The sequence below is a fragment of the Apostichopus japonicus genome, chromosome 7, assembly GCF_037975245.1.
Source record: "Apostichopus japonicus isolate 1M-3 chromosome 7, ASM3797524v1, whole genome shotgun sequence".
NCBI classification, from domain to species: domain Eukaryota; kingdom Metazoa; phylum Echinodermata; class Holothuroidea; order Aspidochirotida; family Stichopodidae; genus Apostichopus; species Apostichopus japonicus.
In genome coordinates this window covers 14,501,647-14,523,092 of record NC_092567.1, presented here as the reverse complement: position 1 = coordinate 14,523,092, position 21,446 = coordinate 14,501,647, and the positions used below count along the sequence as shown (strand labels likewise).

The window sequence follows — 21,446 nt, the reverse complement described above, 5'->3', positions numbered from 1 at the left end:
AGGGTTAAGGGGTAAAGAGGAGTGCAAGGAAGGGGGGGTATATTTCTTGTGCTTTTTTTTCTCTATTTAATCTTTTCTGCTCTCTCTTTTCCTACGGGATGGATCTATTTGCTAAGCACAAACGGATTTCTAATGACTTATTGCTTGTGGCTACAACTAGTTTATTGGAGCATTAGACGGATGATAAAAAAAAAATGTAAAAAAATAAGCCTAAACTAACAAGACTATGTATTCGAAGCAAAGCCTGTAACGAGTCTTACCTCATCCGTTGGTCTTCTCCTGAGGCAATGCGGATGAAATTTATTGAGACGAAGACACTGGATGCCTCGCATAATGCTGGCATGATGGAGGGCGCTAGTTACTTTCAGCATCAGTAGATCATCCTAACAATAAAGGAATAATAAAATATCATTAAAATATAAACATTAATGTTTAAACATGAAAATTATAATAAAAAATATACTTATTAAAATGTTGATAAAATATCATCAACATTCTTCAAAAAAATAAGAAAACACAAATTTTGAGGTCTTAATAATGTGTTCAAGGTTTACATTGTATTTACCATGTCCACTACTTTTCTTCTGAAAAGAAACTATTCGCGACAGTTGATAGTAACTGAAAGTAGCATTCAGTCAAGCATTCGTGAATGTTGCACATTTTTTGTAACCTTAGATTCATTGAGAACCAGCTTGAAAGCCTCTTGATGGAATGTTCAGGTGGAGATCAAAAATCCCAGTTTCCACGACATGTAAATATTGCTTTCAATTAAACCCAACGAAGTCTGACACCGAGGTTAAATTTTTGCCAAGAACAAGATCGGAATCAGAAGGAGAGAGAGTTCTGGCTATGAAGACATTGTAGTGGTATTTTTAAACATTCGCTTGGGGACAAATTTGTCAAAGAGAAATAAAAAATAAGTAAATAAATAAATATATAAAAATATAAAGACTTCTAAAAATGAAAAAGAAGTTTTATTTTAGCCTTTGAAGAAGATCCTGCTAGGATCGAAACGTCAGGCCAACTTACTTTTACACAAAATTGAAAAAGGTAACAATTCATTTTTCTACTGCCTACAAACATTTTGGGAGTCTTCAATTACTCACGCCAGAACATCACTCCTAATCAACAACGGCAGACGTCTACAAAAGTTAACAGGATTACAATGCACTGGATATTTAATCAGAAACAATAGGACTTATTCCACCACCCCCCCCCCCTCGTATGGCAATTTTACAAAGCTTACATCAAACCAAACTTAAATTCCTTTCATCGTGCAGATATGTTACACGTACTGGCGGCCTTATCTGCTAGGAGACGCCAGTCTTGGAATTTCATCAAATCATCCTGGGATCTCAGAAATTCATCAAAATTGCTCTACAGAGTCTAACAATCTGTCAAAATGTCCTAAAGATGCTCAGCATTGATTAATGTGTTACCATAGAGACCATTAATCACAAGAAATGATCAAAAGAGCCCCCAAAGTGTGTGAGAGATCGCTCAGAGAGATCAAGGAGCTGTGGAGATCTTCGATATGAATAAAACACAATACATCGGCAGAATGGTAAAACAAGACTCAGGACATACATTCTGTATACACAATATATGTACGCACACACACATATATACATCATATCCCACATAAACATACACATCGATATACATATATATATATTTAGTGTATACATTTGGTGTTATTTGAAGTGGTATTTTATTGTGTATTGTGTATTGATAAACAGGCAGCTTTGGACAATTCCCCTTCTGCCTCATCTGAAATCTGATGCAAGAGATCAAACCAGGAAAAGCCAGCAGGCATACTGGTTCCTTGTCAAACTTTCTATGAGACGATGTCATGTACAGTAACACTGCAAACACAAGATTTTCAAGTTTTGTTCAATGTGGTCATTAACTTTATTTGCACCAATGTGGACCTACAAATCAAAATTTAAAAAACTTCATCCAACCTTCTTCATGTGGAGTTTATTCCTTTTGAAGTTTATATGGGTACATTCTTTTGGGTTTTTAGCATAAAAAATACTCTTGAGAGAAATTTAACAAAATCAACTCACAAGACTGATAAAAGAAACTAAAGATATTAACTGAAAAAAAATTCCTCTCTGTTGAAAGTTAAATCTACTTTAGTAAATAAAGTGTCACAAGATTATATTTTTTAGTTATATTATGAGAGAGGTGTCGTACGGAATGAGGAGAGGACAAAGCAACGTGTGACTGAGAAGTTGTAATGGAACTAACCACAGAGAGATAGTGTAACATCCTCCCATCTATCCTGGCTTCACTAAATGCATCTTTGTACTGAGGAAGGCCTATATCATCCAGCCATCTCGTGACCCAGTTGTAGTCCAACTGACCAGGGTCGTCGACTTGCTCCGAGCCAATCGCTTGCAAGGCCAGTTGAAGTTTCTTGCGGTGAAGTGGATTCCTCATACTTAAATTCTGGAGAAGATAATACGATTAAAAATAGAATTTCCATAAACTAGTCGGTCTACCATATTCAACTTGACAGCTGTGGGTTACAGCAAGAAGGAATTTGACGAATGAACTGGAAACATAAATAATGAACTCACTTTGAGAAAATACAACAATATTTCATTATTATTAAACTTGCAATCATGACAGAAATTTACATGTATGTGACATCTTGGCACTGTTAATTTTTAGAAGCACCAACCACATGAAATATCACTTTCAAATTCCTTCTTATATACTGCAACAGTCTGAATAAATACTATGCATCGTTAAAGTCTAGCCCTCACTCTTCCATAAATGATTATCTTCCACGTCCAATAAATCATTAGTTTCATATTTAACATTATGCCATTGTTTTATAATAATTATCCACTTTTAGGAAGGATAACTGAACAACCAGGACATTCCAATAACTTTTATTATAGCCTCTGGCAAAAGAAGCTACCTGATACAACATTGTTACATTTTCGACCAATTAGGATTCTCGTATTAGGACAGTTAGCAGTCATCACTGGAAAGTTTTCCCTTTTTGACTACTATCTTGCCAGGTGTCACATCTCTAATAAAATTATTACAATTTCATAATTTGATATTTAGTCTCTGCATTACAATAATTATATATTACGGTCAACAAACAGCTCATTTGGCAACAAACTTCACACATAATTATAGCAAACTAGAACTAAAGAAATAATATACAAAGTTGAAGTTTTGAAGACTGAAATTTCTGAATTTTCTTACCTACCCAAATTTGATTCCCATCATGAAGATTTTATTAAATGTGATTGCTACCAATAACCATGTCATTCTGTGCATTCTTTAGCTATACTTCTTCAAGTCAGGAAAAGGAGACAATATTCAATTTTTTTCCCCATAACTTTACCCACCCAAACATTATTATCTTTTACCTGGTGCATTTTGTAAAACATTTGTCAAAAGTAATGATCTTTTTCTCGTATTTTCTATCTGATGTGAAAGCATGGGTTTTCATGCATTATCCTTTCCTTAAATCTCTTCTTACCTTCAATAGTTCATATATCACAATCACTTTCACAAAGCTATCTGCTTAGGTTAGATTCTCCACATGTTTATAAGTGAAAGCTCAATTCTCTCCCACATTCAACAAACTGTAATGTTGTATAATCAAAAATAAAATGTGTACAGGATGGTGAAATATGCCAAACAAATAAATACAGGAATAACGAGAGAATTTATTTTTATTATTATTTTTATTTTAGAGACGCGTGACTAACCCTTTCTAACTCTATTGGCGAAGCTTGTAGCAGCGTCGTTCCATTCTTGATCCAAACTCTACACATGGCCACGTAACGACCAAGGCCCATTTCGTGCATCCATCCCGCTACCTGGTCTACATCCCACTTGGCAAACGGAGCGTCCGTATCACTACACAGGAGAGAAAATAGATCCATAATTATATCTTGCTTAGAGGTTGTTTCATACACAGCCTTCTGAATAACAAAAGTTTTAATATTATGGTTACAATTGTTGCCTTACCCTAGATAAATATTGACATTCAAGCAGTGAGTTGACAAATATATCCGACCAAAGCCAAGTACAGTAGTCACAAGCAAGAGGATCGTAATCTAAACAATCAAATCTTCATTATAATGTCGACCACTCCTTACAAAGGACCACTTATTCCAAAGAAAAAAGTCATGTTGCAATGAGAACAACAATTTAGAACTTGTTTAACATTTGATACAAAGCAATACTTAATTTGCCAGTTATTTTCCTAAACTATTCATAAGTTATCAAATACCAAACTGAGAATTCAACAGTCCATGTAACCGTCTCACTGGTATAGTCCAGTATGAGCTGTCCATGTAACGACTCACTGGTATAGTCCAGTATGAGCCTACGTCTCACTGGTATAGTCCAGTATGAGCCTATGTCTCACTGGTATAGTCCAGTATGAGCCTATGTCTCACTGGTTTAGTCCAGTATGAGTCTATGTCTCACTGGTATAGTCCAGTATGATCCTATATGTCTCACTGGTACAGTCCAGTATGAGTCTATATGTCCCACTGGTATAGTCCAGTATGATCCTATATGTCTCACTGGTATAGTCCAGTATGATCCTATATGTCTCACTGGTATAGTCCAGTATGATCCTATATGTCTCACTGGCATAGTCCAGTATGATCATCTCACTGCTATAGTCCAGTATGAGTCTATATGTCTCACTGGTATAGTCCAGTATGAGTCTATATGTCTCACTGGTACAGTCCAGTATGAGTCTATATGTCCCACTGGTATAGTCCAGTATGAGTCTATATGTCTCACTGGTACAGTCCAGTATGAGTCTATATGTCCCACTGGTATAGTCCAGTATGAGTCTATATGTCTCACTGGTACAGTCCAGTATGAGTCTATATGTCCCACTGGTACAGTCCAATATGAGTCTATATGTCCCACTGGTATAGTCCAGTATGAGCCTATATGTCTGGACTTCTGGAGGCTTGTCTACCAACCACTACTGATGAAGCTGAACAAAGCCAAAGCATTTGTCCATTTGTAGCCCCAATGTTACTTTAACTACAAACATTAGTACTTCTTATACTAAGAGTCCATTTGTAGCCCCACCCCCCTGTTACAATAACTACAGACATTAATACTTCTTATACTAAGTCCATTTGTAGCCCCAATGTTACATTAACTACATAAATTAGTACTTCTTATACTAAGAGTCCATTTGTAGCCCCTGAATGTTACATTAACTACCAACATTAGTACTTCTTATACTAAGAGTCCATTTGTAGCCCTACCCCCCCCTCCCCCTGTTACATTAACTACAAACATTAGTACTTCTTATACTAAGAGTCCATTTGCAGCCCTACCCCCCTCCCCTCCCCCCTGTTACATTAACTACAAACATTAGGTGTTTCTTATAGTAAAAGTCCATTTGTAGCCACCCAATGTTACAATAACTACAAACATTAAGTAGTATTTTCCACTTTCAACTTCCTGTTTAATACTTCAAACAACAGACTTCATCTCTTCTCAGTTTCCAAATTTTCAAACTATTTTATCTAATTTATGCCTTTCACAATTTATATTATAAAGCAAGTAAATGAAACAAACCTTGAAATGTTAACGTTACAAAATTCTGGGTATTAATTCATGCCGTAATTTGTAAAATGCAATAAAAATATTCATCCCCCCCCCCCAAAAAAAAAGAAACTGCATTCAATCTCATTCCAAAACGAAAACTCATTAAAGCTTTTAGGTCTGGTGGGAGGAAACAAGGCCAAACATGGTGTTTTTAAAAAAAAACATGATTTATAAATTTTTATATAATTTATACTGGAATAAAGGAATCAAATTGAAATTGATGATTTTTGAGAAAGCATCTAGTGAAGTACAAAATGAAGGCCGTTGTGTCGATTTCACATCAAAGTTTCCATTTGTTTAATGAGATTTATGTCATTCATGCATCCTCGTAATTTTAAGTAAATTTGGAAAACTCGCAAGGCCACTAAAGAATGAGAATATCAAATGAAACATTATCCTTTAAGGATATTACTTACAAATCTTGTTTTGTTAAACCTTGTAACACTTCACATGTGTAATGATAAAAGCCATTAGTTATATTGAAAATATTAAAAAGTGTGTGTCATGAAATATCGGTTAATAAATGAAAGTATAGTTTTCTTTTGTGATACAGAATTGATCAATAACCTTCATTTAATGGTTGTATTGTTAAAGTGTTGATTACAAAGCTTCAAGTTACGGATGCACGAAACCTTTTACAATGCTGGGGAAATCAGATGAGGAGGGATGGAATCATGGTAAAATAAAGTCTTTAAATGAGAAAGTTTCTTTCTCAAAGTTCTTTCAGTTTCAAATGGATACTAACTTTTAAAAAATAAGATAATTCTTCATGAGAAAAAGCATGTCTATTTGAAAAGTTTGATTTGTCTGTTTCTGGGGTCAAAACAAGACCATACAGTGCATATCATACACCTACAATGATAAGTTACTGTCTTTAACTGAACATGCTCAGATCGGCTTTATTTTAAATTTAAGCCACGCCCCCTAGCAACCATTTTACTGGATGTTGCATGTGTGGGAGTTAAATGCCAAAAGTATCACAGATTTGTTTATGAAATTTGAAAACAGAAATTCCTATATGGGTATGACAATGACCATAAATTGTTGAAGAAAACGGTGAGAAATTGCAGAAGTGTAGAAACCTGACCATGTTACAAACTAAAACCAACTATTATGTAAGATGCGCAAGTCTGAGTCATGTTTGGATGAAGTATGTGACCAATCTGGTGTTATTTGACTCTGTAGTCATAATATATGTATTAGTAGCCTAAACCTGATTGGATCATTTATTTAGGTGTACGATCAAACAACAGTTTAAACAGACTTTAGCGACCCTCATTCACAAAGACACATTTAATTTAAACTCGTCATTTAAGGAAGGACAGGGTTTGGAATAGAAAGCTAATACTACTAACATGTTCTAAACATTTCACGGTGTGTTGTTCGATTTGAAGTTTGTAGGTAAAGTGAGTGACACATCTTAAGGGCTCTCATCATAGCCAACAGTGTTTGTTCAAGTGAGAGGCTTCAAAAGGGAAGCCTATACCCCCTGAAATGAATGCAACAGAATCTACTGCATTTATCCACAACATTTTGAAGAGTTGTTGCTGACGTTTCTTCAGTTTCGTGACTTGTGGATATAAACAATATTCTTTGAGCCGGACTGTGATTCTAATCTTTAAAACTGATGAGTAAGATTCATATCACATGAAAGCCTCACGACACATGCAGTAGTACCTCACAATACATGCCAAGTCAATCTATCTAACACATAGCTTTAGGGCTTGACAGAAATTGAGTAAAGAATGCAAAATTGTAAGCTTAAAAAGTCATCCAAAAGCAAACGTATACAATAATGTTAACCTGATCGGAGGGTAAGGAAGTACGTCGGGTCATATCAGAGGCATCCAGAGTTGTTGATTTCAAATGGTATTGTCTGTCACTATGCATATCTTACCTGAACAAGGTAACCTCTTATGATAAAGTAACAAGTATTATGTTAGTACACAGGTAACCACGCTGGGAGTGGGATGGCAGAGGGTGGGGTGGCAGGGGGTGGGGTGGCAGGGGATGGGATGGCGGGGGATGGATTTTAGGGAGGTCTTTATGGTAGTTAGGTTTATTTAGTAATATATCTCCACCATGCATGTTAGTACTGTATGCAAATTATATAATATTAAAAGACTTATCAAAATCAAAGTCTTACACACACAAAATGAGACTTTGACATCCTGTGACTAAAAATTAAAATATATAAATAAAACATAAAAGTTCTTAAATTGGTCTTTGTCATTCTCTATGAAATTGTGCCAATAACCAGACCTTTAAAACTGCTGCAAGTTTGTTTTGATGGTTGAGCTCTTATGGCCCAAAATACCGGCTGCCATATTCCTGGTTATCAAATGAACTGAGCAAATGCATGCGGTACATTATCGACAGCAGGGCAACAGTTTGTTAATCTTAAATACTGCTATAACCTTCTTTCATTAAACATCTTCAAAGCAGCTGGGTCCATTCCATCTTTAACTACACCACTAATTACTCTACTTCCAAACAAATTCACACTCAATTAACCAGTGCAATACTCTAAAGACAATTTCTTTCCAAAGAAAGATGTCATTAGCGTGTAATACTGTGTAATGGCAACAACAGCCCAGATTCTTATATGCAGAGTAGGTAAGGCCGTAATTACATCAGCTATGAACTGGCTGTTGGCCTAAGAGTTGATATGTACCGTATTGCACATCTGTATTGGTTTATGGTCTAGCCCAGATTCTTATATGCAGAGTAGGTAAAGCCTTAATTACATCAGCTATGGAATAGCTGTTGGCCTAAGAGTTGATGTGTACCGTATTGCACATCTGTATTGGTTTATGGTCTAGCCCAGATTCTTATATGCAGAGTAGGTAAAGCCTTAATTACATCAGCTATGAACTGGCTGTTGGCCTAAGAGTTGATATGTACCATATTGCACATCTGTATTGGTTTATGGTCTAGCCCAGATTCTTATATGCAGAGTAGGTAAAGCCTTAATTACATCAGCTATGAAATAGCTGTTGGCCTATGAGTTGATGTGTACCGTATTGCACATCTGTATTGGTTTATGGTCTAACTAACCAATACCTGATATGTACCGTACTGCACATCTGTATTGGTTTATGGTCTAACTAACCAATACCTGATATGTACCGTACTGCACATCTGTATTGATTTATGGTCTAACTAACCAATACCTGATATGTACCGTACTGCACATCTGTATTGGTTTATGGTCTAACTAACCAATACCTGTGTTGCTCTGTATTTGCCTGGCTGGATAAATTATGTCATCAATGCAACGCAGCTGCTGTTGTAAGTCAAATACATGCTAATAATGCAGATTGCACATGATATCATAATGCAGATAAAACATAGTATGTGTTTGCACAAGGTCACTGTTTAAATGATTTCTCATGTTACCAATCCATTCTCTAGCCAAGAAAGTCACCATCAGTGGTAAGGAAATAAGAAACACTCACTGCTTAATGGAGCTGGACATAGTTTTTGAGACAAACCATCAGATAGATAGAGAGGGAAGCTAGAGTTTCATTTTTCATAATTTAGTATGAAGTACATAAAGTAGTATTTTAACACAAGCTGGTTTTTGGATTCACCCTCAAATTCCCATCTCCCTCCTATTTTCATTTGAGACTAGCAAAGTGATATTTGAACTTTTACCATATTTCAGGGATGAAAAACTGTAAAGTGATTCTGGAAAGAGCATTAAAGCAATTGATGTACTTGCTTTAATATGTTAATGTATTATGTTACAAGTTTTGGTAAGAATCAGATTATTGCAGCAAAGAGAAACAGAGCTGTTTTTTTCCTTCCAACTTCTGTGATCTACCTCAATAATTATTCATACCATCTAACTTAAAAAGGTTTGATAAATTGCCAAACTGGTGGATCTAACATGATGGAATGTTGATAACATGTAGCATAACTGTGCCTTGTGCAAACACTGGATTACTGGATGCAAGGTGCGCATGGGTAACATCTCTGGCAACGGGTGTAACTCCAAACCATTACCTCCAAAAGTATTGTGGGTCACGATGCCATCTAGCAATCTGATCAATATTCCACATTGAGTGGTGATGACTAGCCCCGCTATGACAGAGATAATCAAATCGAAAAGTAATTAACAGCGAACAACTCATGAAGATGAAACAAATTAATTCATCATTTTACCACTGGGTTACTAACAAAGCAGGCTTTAATATACCCCACTCTTTGAATGCTGTTTAATCTACTGTACTATTCAGGCATGAGCTTTCTCTGCGAATTCGCAGAATATCTGGCATTTCTTTCTACTTCGGGACAAAAACTATTATCCTAACACACTGTAGCATAAGCAAACTGGAGCTTATACCACAGTTTTTGCAAAGTTCTGTGATTTTTGTTTTACCCCAGGCTCATCCCTAACTATGAGGCCAGATATGTCTACGACTGACCTCTTAAAGATGAACTGTAGCAAAACAGCAATAACCCCTGCAGATGAACTGGGACTATCTGGACCTCAATCATCCTTGATCTTGGATAATCCTTATCCTGAATAATACAGATCAAAGATTTTTGGATCAAGCATCCAGCCACTGATCATTCTGCAATAGTTCATGGTTATTATCACACTGTAAAATTCTTTCATATGTGTGAGCACAGTTAACACAAATTATGCAGAAAAAAAAACACTTAATATAACAAAAAAACTGTTCAGTTCTGTTGTGAACACGATACCCAGAACATTACCATTGGAAGTTACCCTATAGAATGAGACACTCAAATTAGCCAGAATTTGAACCAAATTCCAGTCTCAAGATGTTCCATGGTTTTACTACACTAGGCCTGCTATGAAAAGAGACCACAATAACTCCTGTAGATGAACAATTTTATTCAAGCAAACACACTTTAGTTATAAGATAAAGTTGGATATAGACATTTTACCTTTCTTGACCTCTGTAATATTCAAACTTTTAGGCCAGCTATTCAGTGAGGCTAACCCATTATGCCTAAAAACGTTTGGCATTCTGGACAAGAAGTAGCCATTCTTTTGAGTGGACCGGCCTCACAACCTGGTCATGAGATGTACATATTCATTGCTAGCAATCCATGTACCGAGCAATTAGCGTTCTTTCAGAACGACAGGTAACAAAAGCTTTCACACCATCGTTGAGAGGCTCTAAGACATTTCACTTCTTGAGAAGACAAATAACTACTTGTGAAATTAAAACCCTATCTGATCTTTTGTTGAGATGATTCTATAAAGTAATAAATTACAATATCTTGAAACATCTTTTTTTTTCTCTCCAAATATTTCTTTATAATAATTATTTATTTGCAGCTTCATAACACAATAGCTTTCATTACACAGACTATCAAATGGAAACCAAACTCTAAATCCTGTATATTATTAGACATCTAATGGGGAATATAATAAAGCAAATTAACAACCGATTGTACATCTCTTAAAATGCTCAAGACATCGGCCAATAACTATACTGATAGCATCTGCAAGCCTATCGATGCACACGACAGATATTTAGACATACATGGACATACAAAGTGTTAGCAGTGTGTTTATTCTACCTTGTTACCATCCACTTAACAAACACAATAATGCTGCTGGTATTTTGTTAAATCCTTAAATCATTTCAAAATTATGTCAGTTTCGCAGAGGATTATCTTCCTGCACCAACACTGGGCCCAACATCAGCTAATGTAGCCAAACTACTGTTAAGCAAAGTTTCTTTTTTGGGGGAGGGGGGGGGGCATGGCAAGGTCTATCTAGGCTTGACAAAAAAAGAGAAAAACATGGCATCACCTCTAAAAAATATTGACTACTGCTTCCAGCAATTAAAAGCAGACCATCTCACCAGCTTGAAGATCCGCAAAAATATGAAGACAAAAGACAAAAAGGTGGGGGTACGTTGGATGGATTAAACATTGATGGAGAAAGGCAAGGTATCCACACTTCTTGATGGTTTGTTTTAAAAAAAAATTGTAAAACCTTCTCCTTGTTAAAAGGATAAACCAAAATGATATACAACTCCTACACATGACAACCTTTTTTTAATTTTTTTCTCTCAACTTTTTTGAGTATAAGGTTTTGCTTAACAGCAAAGAAAAGTAAATGTATTCCTCTTTATAGCCCCATCATGGTAATGAAGAGATGTTAATAGATCAGTTATCCCAATATCGGGTTGTTATTAACATTGGTAATTTTAGATTCAAGGTGACAAACCCCCCTATCTGAATATAATCGTCCATTTTTCTTGGTCAAGAACTGGAGACGGTAGTTTTACCCTTGTCAATGATGTCATTGAATTAATTTCTGGGGGGGAGGGGTGGGGGAATTTACAAATAGCAGAGTTACGAAGGTAACTTTTGGGGTGTTTGTTGGGTCATTGTTTGCATCTATTTTTTCTTTTATTGTACTCTTTATCTTGACTGTCTCTTGCCTTTCTCCATCGACTTCAACCATCTTGACCAGAGGAGACTCACCTATACTTCTTATCATCTAGGTAGCTGATGTTGTAAAGTGACATTGTCGACAGCCTGAAATTATATTTTGCTTTGAGTAAATTGTTTTTCTTTTTTTTCCCCCCATCATTTACAAACTTTTTAATTACCTAAATCTCATATACTATTTACACTGACAAATACAAACTATATTCTGTTCAAGATATAAAAAAAAATGTGAGTTTGTGTGTCCTGGTAAAACTCTGCAATAGTAAACCAGTTAATATCAACGTATGTGAGTTACTGTGTTAAGAGCACTATGCACTAACACGAATACATGTAGATATTGGCCAATGAACAAACATTTCACATCAATGTATGTAACAAGTTGCATTATGATAGAAAGTATAAAAATAAAAAATAAAAACAATTAAAAACAATCTCTACTAGAGACTATTTCCATGGCATTTTAATCACCATAAGTGAATGTAGAACCTGCAAAGAACTGATTCAGATTATTAAATATTAATACAATTGTCTTGAAGATGTGAGAGGAGTTTAGAATACTGCCAATGAACGTAGAATTAGTCTACATGCTCGTAGGTAATCTTTCCTACCCACAAAGGGATAAGGAGTGAAAAGCCAACACAAGGGGTTTTGATATTCAGGGGGCAGTGCTTGTCAATACTCTCTTGTGCATAATAACATCAAAGGAATATGTAAACTCCCTCACTGCAAGCATGCATCAAGGATCACCTGAGCCCGTCACAAAGCTTAGGATGGTGGTTCAATACTTGAAGTTTTGACATACGCCTGGAGAAAAAGGATGATAATTTGATACGTTTCTTTTACACCCTGCTGGCTATCTTTGCAATATACTTTCTGGCCACAACTCCCTTTTAAATTCACGAGAAGATTGGGTAATAAATTTGGTTCCAAACAATTTTTGACTTATATATATATATATATATATATATGTATATATAGATATGTATATATATATATGTATATATATATATGTATATATAGATATTTATATATATATATATATATATATATAGATATATATAGATATATGTATATATATATATATATATATATATATACAGTATAGATATAATATATATATATATATATAGATATATATATATATATATATGTATATATTCTTTTTGGTGCATAATTCTTCCACTTTGGAAGGCACATGTAGCACATACTCAATTTTAATGATTTTGTGTAGTTGATGGTGTTATATCAGAGGTTGGTTGATCAAGGAGGCAATGAACTACAAAGGTCAACTACTGCTATGACTCTAAAGATGCATGAAGAATGTGAAATGGTATCAACACCCTTAGAATATTCCTCAGAAAGAAGCTCTTTGCACCTGTGATATGGTATCTGATTAAAAAACTGTGGTTGACCTTCTCTTATAGAGTGCATCAGAATTAATTACCCACATAACAAAGGGCATTAGGCATCCCCTGGCCACCTAATAATGTGGAACAGTCTCTGAGCGTACTCCAACAAAGATGTATTTGCACTAAACACTAGCTACTTAACAAACTGCATTATGAATCACTGTTCTCCCTCATCTGGTTCAGTAGGATTCGCCAACCAGCTAGTAACTTCGACCAGGATTCCGCTAACCATCTGAAAAAAGGGCATTAGAAGGCCTAGCTTACATCCCCCTAGCACAGGGTACAATGAGTTTGACCAAACACCTAGCAAGTGCATTTGGACTCACCTACCCAACTAAACACAAAGTGCCATAAGTGTGAAGGAAAGTATCGTGAAGTGTTTCCTTCACACGTAAAGAACTTCACTTTTATAACTCATATATGAGAATAGATTACATGTTTCTCGTTTATTTTTTGATGGCTCACCCATGAGAGGATAATCCCTGAGACCAGCCAAGTCTTGGCATTGCTGTAGCCCTGTAACGGCTCCCTCTATGGAATTCTATCGGTGAGTCATAGTCCTCATCTTGCAACGAAGCGGAATTACTTCGTCTTAATCTAGACAGACGAAATCACACAGATAGACAGTAACCACAAATGTGAACAAGACCTACATGACCAAAAATTACCTTAAACTGGCAGAAGATGAAATACTGCCTACTAATAGAAAACTGAAAAATAAACAGCTCTTGAGCTGCTTATGTAGACTAACCCTTTGTTTGCCAGATGAAGCTTCTGGAATTACTGTGTTTAAAATGAACGACTAACTTCAAAACAAAGGATTTTGAAGTTTCTGCTACACTAGATGAAAGATTTATATCCAGGGATATATATTACTACTTTTATAATTAATCTCTTTAAAACTGGTTTTATTAAAACCAAAATTATGATGCACAGTTATATTTCTGCAATTCCTTGATATTGGAACTCACTTTCCAATCAATTTCTTGATTCCACCTTTCTTCGCCCTGACGTCAGATGAGGAGGTGCCTGATGAGTCCGAGAGGCCATCAGTCTTTGGGTCAAAGGTCACTTGCCTTCTCCTATGAACTTCCATAAATCCATCTTCTGTCTCTGTAACAGCTACCAGGATGCAACAACAACAACAACAAAATAAAATTTAAAATTTTGTTTGCTCACAGATCTATCAATCTAGAAATCACCACATTACTTTATTTTTTTTTTAAATTAAGTTAATCTCACAATTCCAATTTTGTGTCTTTGCATCAGTATCCTCTTGTACTACCGAGTAAATATTTCCAAGTTAGCTAATGTGTGCAAAGGAGCAGAAAAACAGTACCATCTTGGAATAAAGATAAAAACTGTTAGCCATTCATGGACTTACTTTTATTGATTTTAAAGGGGAGGTTGTTGCACACTGACTCACTCAGATACCCAGACAATTACAATCTCCAACCAAGCCATCTTTTATCCAGCCTCCCCTTTAATAGACCAGTGCAAGTGTTTACGTTGTCACCATATATCCATACGCCTTTTCTGAGACACACCAATTCCCATTCCCATCAGACAGTCAATATAACACTGTCATGTGTTACCATAATCCAATAGACTAAAGAAGGCTAGCAATTAAGCAGTACAGCATGAAAGGGGGGCAACCGTGTTCCTTGGCTGGGGGAGGGTGAAGGTGTTGTGAGGGGTGGGGTGCTAAACAATGAATTAACCTCCTTCAACATAATCCTCCTTTACAGGTAAACAGTCAGTAGGGTCGCATGGCTTTAGGTTGGGTATAGGGTTGGGCGATATATCAAAAATTATTATTATCGCGATAATTTTTTTTCAAGACAATATTTTTTGAGGATTGAACAAATGACGATAATTTCTTGTGAAAGAAATCTAAAATAAATGTGGAACAAAATGCGATTATCCTTTCTCCGTTTTATCTGTAAATGTTATGCTAGCATTCCATGGTTAAGAAAGTTGAAAAGAAATAAAGTTTACTAACTTCATTTACTGACTTTTGAACTTTGTAAAAAACCTGTCCTTTACAAAATGTTCGCTACATGCACATATACACAATGAGAACAGTGTTAGTGACCCACCCTGTATAAACCACACAGTACTACGCGATAATGTGTTTGTATGCTCAAGACACAGAGCTGTATTATTACTCTGTTCTGACAGTTTTCAACAAGACTGCGGAGCGTGTTTGACCTTGTGATTGGTCCGTCTTAAAAGTCTTTACGTCACTATTGAATTCTAACGTGTACTACCAGGGAGTTGTTATGTAACAACTGCCTGGTACTATATGCACTGAACAGCTGTACTGTATGGAGGGGGGAGTCAATATGGGTCTCACCGATATGAGTCACGTTTGCAGTACCTGGAAAAGTTTTAAGCATTCATTCGCGCCAAGTATTGCATCAAACAAGGCAAAAATGATGTGTGACAAAACTAGTGACAAACTCGCACAATGTATGTAAGGTAATCCTCTCAGAAAGTCGGGCAGTATATATCTGCAGAACCACGTGCGCTCATTTTTCTGGAATTATTTGATAATAACAGGTCATTGCACGCTGTTCATGTGTTGGTAGGCCTCGCCCAAGCTTGTCTTATCTGTGCTATTGCGCCCATTGTTGTTGTTCTTCTTCTAAAAGTATTTCTGCGCGATAGCCAATCAGAGGTGAGGAGACAGCTAGAGTGCATAAAAAGCTGTGCCTTTATGGGCTCGGCAAACTTGTCAATCAAATGCATGTCCACCTATCAAGCTCAAGTGTCATGAATATAAGTTTGTTAACCAGCCGCGTTTGCCGAGAGGCGTAGTTATGTAGGTCAGCTTAAGTGCCCATTCTAATGGAAGTATAACATGTTTTGAGGTTAGTGCGCCATATTATCAAGAACGAAAGTGACACAAGCTAGCCTACCTAGGCCTACATTGTCAACGTTTAAGTGTCAATTATTTTATGGTGAGTTGTAGGCCGGAAGCATTGAGGAACTAAATATTTGTGTTATTTTAGGTCTAGTGTCAGACGACTGGGACTTCTTACAGTGAGCATGTAATCTAATCAGTACATGTGTTAAGAAAGTTGGTTTTGTTCCAGAGTCAGGAATGTCAATATTAAAAATTTGTTGACGCAAATGATATAATAAATATTCCCCTCCAAACAAAATCCATAGTTATTTATTTATTTTCAAGGGAACAGTTCATAACAAACTCAGATATTCTCTTTGAATGTCCCCTTCATATATCTCTCTTTCTTCGTCCACTCAAAGCTCGACATTTACGCAAATCCTGTTAGAGGAAAATTTATTGTTTATCGAAATATCGCGATAATTTTTTAACTATTTATTGTGACGGTATAAAGCCAATATCGCCCAACCCTAGTAGGGTATTGTCTTTCCCCTTGAGCTATATCTGTTTGCAATCTCATATTAACTTGAATATTTCACCTAAATTGGGTTCACTAGTTGAGGTCTTCCGTCCTTTCTGTAAATTATCCTTGTCAAAGGATCCAGATCTCTGGCTACCGTTTCTTCCTTTCACAGGAGAGTTTGGTTCGGAAGTTTTGGTCTTCGGTGACGGTAACGTCCTGTAACCACCAGGGTACAGGTCAATATCAGTCTGGTAAACAAACAAATAATAGTACCATAAATAAATAAATAAATAAATAAATAAATAAATAAATAAATAAATAAATAAATAAATAAATAAATAAATAAATAAATAGACCATACGGTGCAGCCAAATAAACAAACAATGAACCACACAGTCTGATTCACAACAAAGAAATGGTAATAGACAAACAATAGTGTGGTAAATAAAAGAAAGTAAGTACATTTAAATATTGTTTTAGTGATTCATGGGGTATCTAATCAGAATCAGGCCAATTATGGGGTAAAAATTGTAAAATGATCCAAAATCAGTCAACTTTTTAACAATTGCTGATTTAATGACACAAATCGTTGTGAGTGTTCTTAGCGTCAATTATTTCCCAAGAAGTTGAAGAGAATAGCCTTGCAAACTAAGAGCAGCAGTGCAGCAGAATCTCGATACTACTGATGCTCTTGTACTTTAAGTATCAGTATCAGAGTATCAATTGAGACAGGTATTGTGAGGCATTGCAGGTGGAAGGTATGTTTGTTAACAGACATTTCCATGCACAGAGAATAAGTCACAAAAGAGATAACAAATACTGCAGAATCACATAAGCAAAGAAGCAAGATAAAGGATTACATCACTTTTAAGTCAAGTAATAAATAAAACAAAATTTCTTTAAAAGATCATTTCCTAAGTGGGCAGAAGAACTTCCTAACGATTTCACAATTTATTGTGTGGGATGCTACTTTCATATAATTATCATATTATTCATTGAAGCTGTTTACATGACCTAATGATGACATTATTTTCAATGTCAACACTGTTAGCATTCTAACTTGAAAATATGAAAAGGAAACAGAAGGAAAAAAGTAAAAGATTTCAGATCACAGATTCACAAAATGACAGCTCCCTGAGACATGACTTTTAATCTGTGTTATCTCCAAAAGAGAGCAAGATATCACTGTTTCTGTCATATCAGCTAAAAGATAATGGTTGGTTTTGTGTCTTCTTAAAGTCTCTTCAGAAAGTGTGATGAGTGTTTCTCATATTTTGACTGCTGTAACTTAATCTCATGTGACATTGCTAGATAAGAATCTTAAATATTCTTTACATTCTTTATCAAAGGATAAGTTTTTTGCACCAATTTTGAAACTTTCTGATTGACTAGATAGATTTTTACCAATCTATTTACTTGTTAAATCTTACTAAGCATTTTACTGTACCTCTAACAAGCCATCAACAGGCTTCAAATTCTCCATGCTAGCTGACCGATGCTTTCCGTTCAACTCTCTAGGCAAGGAGTTATGTGCATAGTCCAAACTACCATCCTGTTATACAGAAAACAAATGTGAGACTTTTAAGGGAACTTCATAAACCTGCTGTTAAACCTCAAGCAAGAAATATTCCCAAACTTCAAATGGTGCGATATGTTTCTTCTATGTTCCAAATTTATACAAAAGTAAAAACAAACATTGAGCAGAGATATGCTGCAGCAAGTCATTAGCTACACAAGAAGGAAAAGTATACCACAGACAGTAAGCTGATTCAGTTGCACAATAGAGGGTGCTATTTCACAACAAACAGACACCTACAGCTGTAGCCATAGTTACCACAGCTTTTGCGGCTTGTTTTGCAAATGGCTAGGTAATGGCTAGGTTAGAAACCAGACGAGAAAGTAAGATCACACAAGGAGAAAAGTATGTTTCCTTATCAGTGATATATGTCTAATCATATAACTGATACATTGCTGCAACACTATCTAGGAAACACAGAAATACAGGATTATGAAGGAAAACCTATTTCCATCATTTACACAGCTAATGACACAGCTCCCACTTTAAGAGGTATTTTGAAGGAAACTTTGATTGCACGAACCCAACTGTACACATTAAATGGAATACTGAATGAAATATTTCTCCAATGACACAGCTTATACCACTAAGATATCCTAACATTAGACAGTTATGAATAAATAAAGACCTTAGTTACAATGTTATTTGTCTGTTACTACTTCACTGAGATGAAATCATCTGAGAAAGCATTAATCAAAGGATCAAGGAATCTCAGCTACTTTATGAATTATGCATCTACAGATTGGTTAATTGCCAGATAACTAATATTGCAGGACACAGCAGATATCTATTACTACAGGTTCTTCAATTATATTAACTATCTTTCCAACATGTTTTCATTTCAGGAAGAAATGGAAAGCTATGATTGTTTTTCTAAGCAAGATCAAATTCCTATGATGGGCTCGTATAAGAGGAGGTGACTACGGGACTAACTATTCATAAATTATGCATCGATTTCAAAGACAAATGATGGCATTCTCATACCTCTCTTCCACCACCCATCCTTGATGAAGATTCAGACTCTACCGTCACCGAGCTGCTGGTTGAACCCGTGTCTGTCCTGGCAAGCTCCTCCTCTAAACGCTGCACCAATTCAGCTGAAAAAAGAAAGGAATCGATGGATACAGTACTTACCCTGTTTGTAAATAACATAGTGTAAGCCTTGTATGTAACATACCAGACCATGCCTGATCCATAGCATTACTTGTGGCATTTAAAATATCAGTTTACCCTGGACATTTACAGCCTACAACAGAGACAGATTTATTTGTGGATGGGCACCAATATTTAGTAATTTTATCAAACTTAGGTGAATCTTGCTAAAAAAAAGGATTGAAGTTTATCGATGTAAGACAAAAACTTGTATTTGTGACGCTAAGTTCATGATAAAGAGAGACACAAACCCAACATCATAATTGGCCTATGTGATATGAAACCCCCCCCCTTCCTCTCCCACCCTCTCCTCCCTCCCTCCACAGACAGGAGACAAAAACCCAACATCATAATTGGCCTATGTTATATGAAACCCCCCCCCCCACCCTCCCTACACAGACAGGAGACACGAACCTAACATAATAATTGGCCTATGTTATATGAAACCCCCCCCCACCCTCCCTACACAGACAGGAGACACAAACCTAACATAATAATTGGCCTATGTTATATGAAACCCCCCCCCCACCCTCTCCTGCCTCCCTACACAGACAGGAGACACAACCCTAACATCATAATTGGCCTATGTTATATGAAACCCCCCCCACCCTCTCCTGCCTCCCTACACAGACAGGAGACACAAACCCAACATAATAATTGGCCTATGTTATATGAACCCCCCCCACCCTCCCTACACAGACAGGAGACACAAACCTAATATAATAATTGGCCTATGTGATATGAAACCCCCCCCCCCCACCCTCTCCTGCCTCCCTACACAGACATGAGACACAAACCTAACATCATAATTGGCCTATGTTATATGAAACCCCCCCCCACCCTCTCCTGCCTCCCTACACAGACAGGAGACACAAACCCAACATCATCATTGGCCTATATGATAGACACAACTGTCATGAACCACCCCCCACCCCCTCCTTCTCCTTCCCTCCACAGACAGGAGACACAAACCCAACATCATCATTGGCCTATGTGATAGACACAACTGTCATGAACCATTCCCCCCACCCCCTCCTTCTCCCTCCCTACACAGATAGGAGACACAAACCCACATCATCATTGGCCTATGTGATAAACACAACTGTCATGACCCCCCCTCCTCCTCCTTCCACTGACAGGAGACACACACCCAACATCATCTTTGGCCTATGTGATAGACACAACTGTCATGAATAATGTCCCAAGGCAATGACGCAATTTCTTATTCCATTTGGGAGATTTCACAGATTTACTGTTTCTTTTTCACACATTAGGTTGAACACTTGATCAAGTTTTAGATATGAAATCATCCCGCCACATGCGCTACAGTTTTTTAAGTATTTCTTGATCCATCACAATGCATAACTTCTGTAATGGAGATGGGTTTTGCAAGTGCTAACATAAGCAAATGATGGTATTTGTTCCTTTACCGACACTGTTTAAAATTTCAATGTTAACATTCCAAGAAGGAACAAGATTTTCTTTCTTAGCTGTTTGTGGGCGATGTTGTTCATAAAGAACTCAGTCATGTAAAGCTAAATATAATTGTTGGGATTGTGTCACCTTTTAATATGAATAGTTAATGCCTCATTTGGATTCAAACTACTTTGTCAACCCACCCACACACTTCTTCAAATATGTCTTAAATTAAATACAAAATCAGAAATTTTCAAAACAACTCTTCTTATTCTGACCTTTTGATCCCTGAGCAGTAATAAATATTTCTTCTATCCTCTTATACTTCCTGAAGTTTCGCCTCATATCTTCGATGATTCGATCCTAGGAGAAAATAGGTATCATACATTGTTTACTTCTTGTGCGACTTTCTGCACCAAATTAACAGATGACACTTCATAATAATATGACTCTTTGTGC

At 36.3% G+C, this 21,446-nt stretch overlaps 1 protein-coding gene across 8 annotated transcripts in view; it reads right to left on the bottom strand.

Annotated features, from left to right (window-relative positions):
* The window catches only part of LOC139969417 (liprin-beta-1-like), a 123,380-nt gene that overhangs the window by 30,480 nt on the left and 71,454 nt on the right, over nucleotides 1–21,446 (bottom strand). For 5 of the 8 annotated variants that reach the window (XM_071974354.1, XM_071974355.1, XM_071974358.1 and 2 more), the window contains 11 exons: nucleotides 21,266–21,350; nucleotides 19,404–19,516; nucleotides 18,291–18,395; nucleotides 16,920–17,091; nucleotides 14,444–14,594; nucleotides 13,938–14,069; nucleotides 12,811–12,867; nucleotides 9,628–9,705; nucleotides 3,741–3,891; nucleotides 2,254–2,454; nucleotides 261–383 (listed from right to left, as the gene is read on the bottom strand). In XM_071974354.1, coding sequence (XP_071830455.1) covers nucleotides 261–383; nucleotides 2,254–2,454; nucleotides 3,741–3,891; nucleotides 9,628–9,705; nucleotides 12,811–12,867; nucleotides 13,938–14,069; nucleotides 14,444–14,594; nucleotides 16,920–17,091; nucleotides 18,291–18,395; nucleotides 19,404–19,516; nucleotides 21,266–21,350 — 1,368 coding nt within the window. The remainder of the gene's footprint in view (nucleotides 1–260; nucleotides 384–2,253; nucleotides 2,455–3,740; nucleotides 3,892–9,627; nucleotides 9,706–12,810; nucleotides 12,868–13,937; nucleotides 14,070–14,443; nucleotides 14,595–16,919; nucleotides 17,092–18,290; nucleotides 18,396–19,403; nucleotides 19,517–21,265; nucleotides 21,351–21,446) is intronic. The other 3 variants (XM_071974361.1, XM_071974362.1, XM_071974360.1) reach the window with 2 other exon arrangements.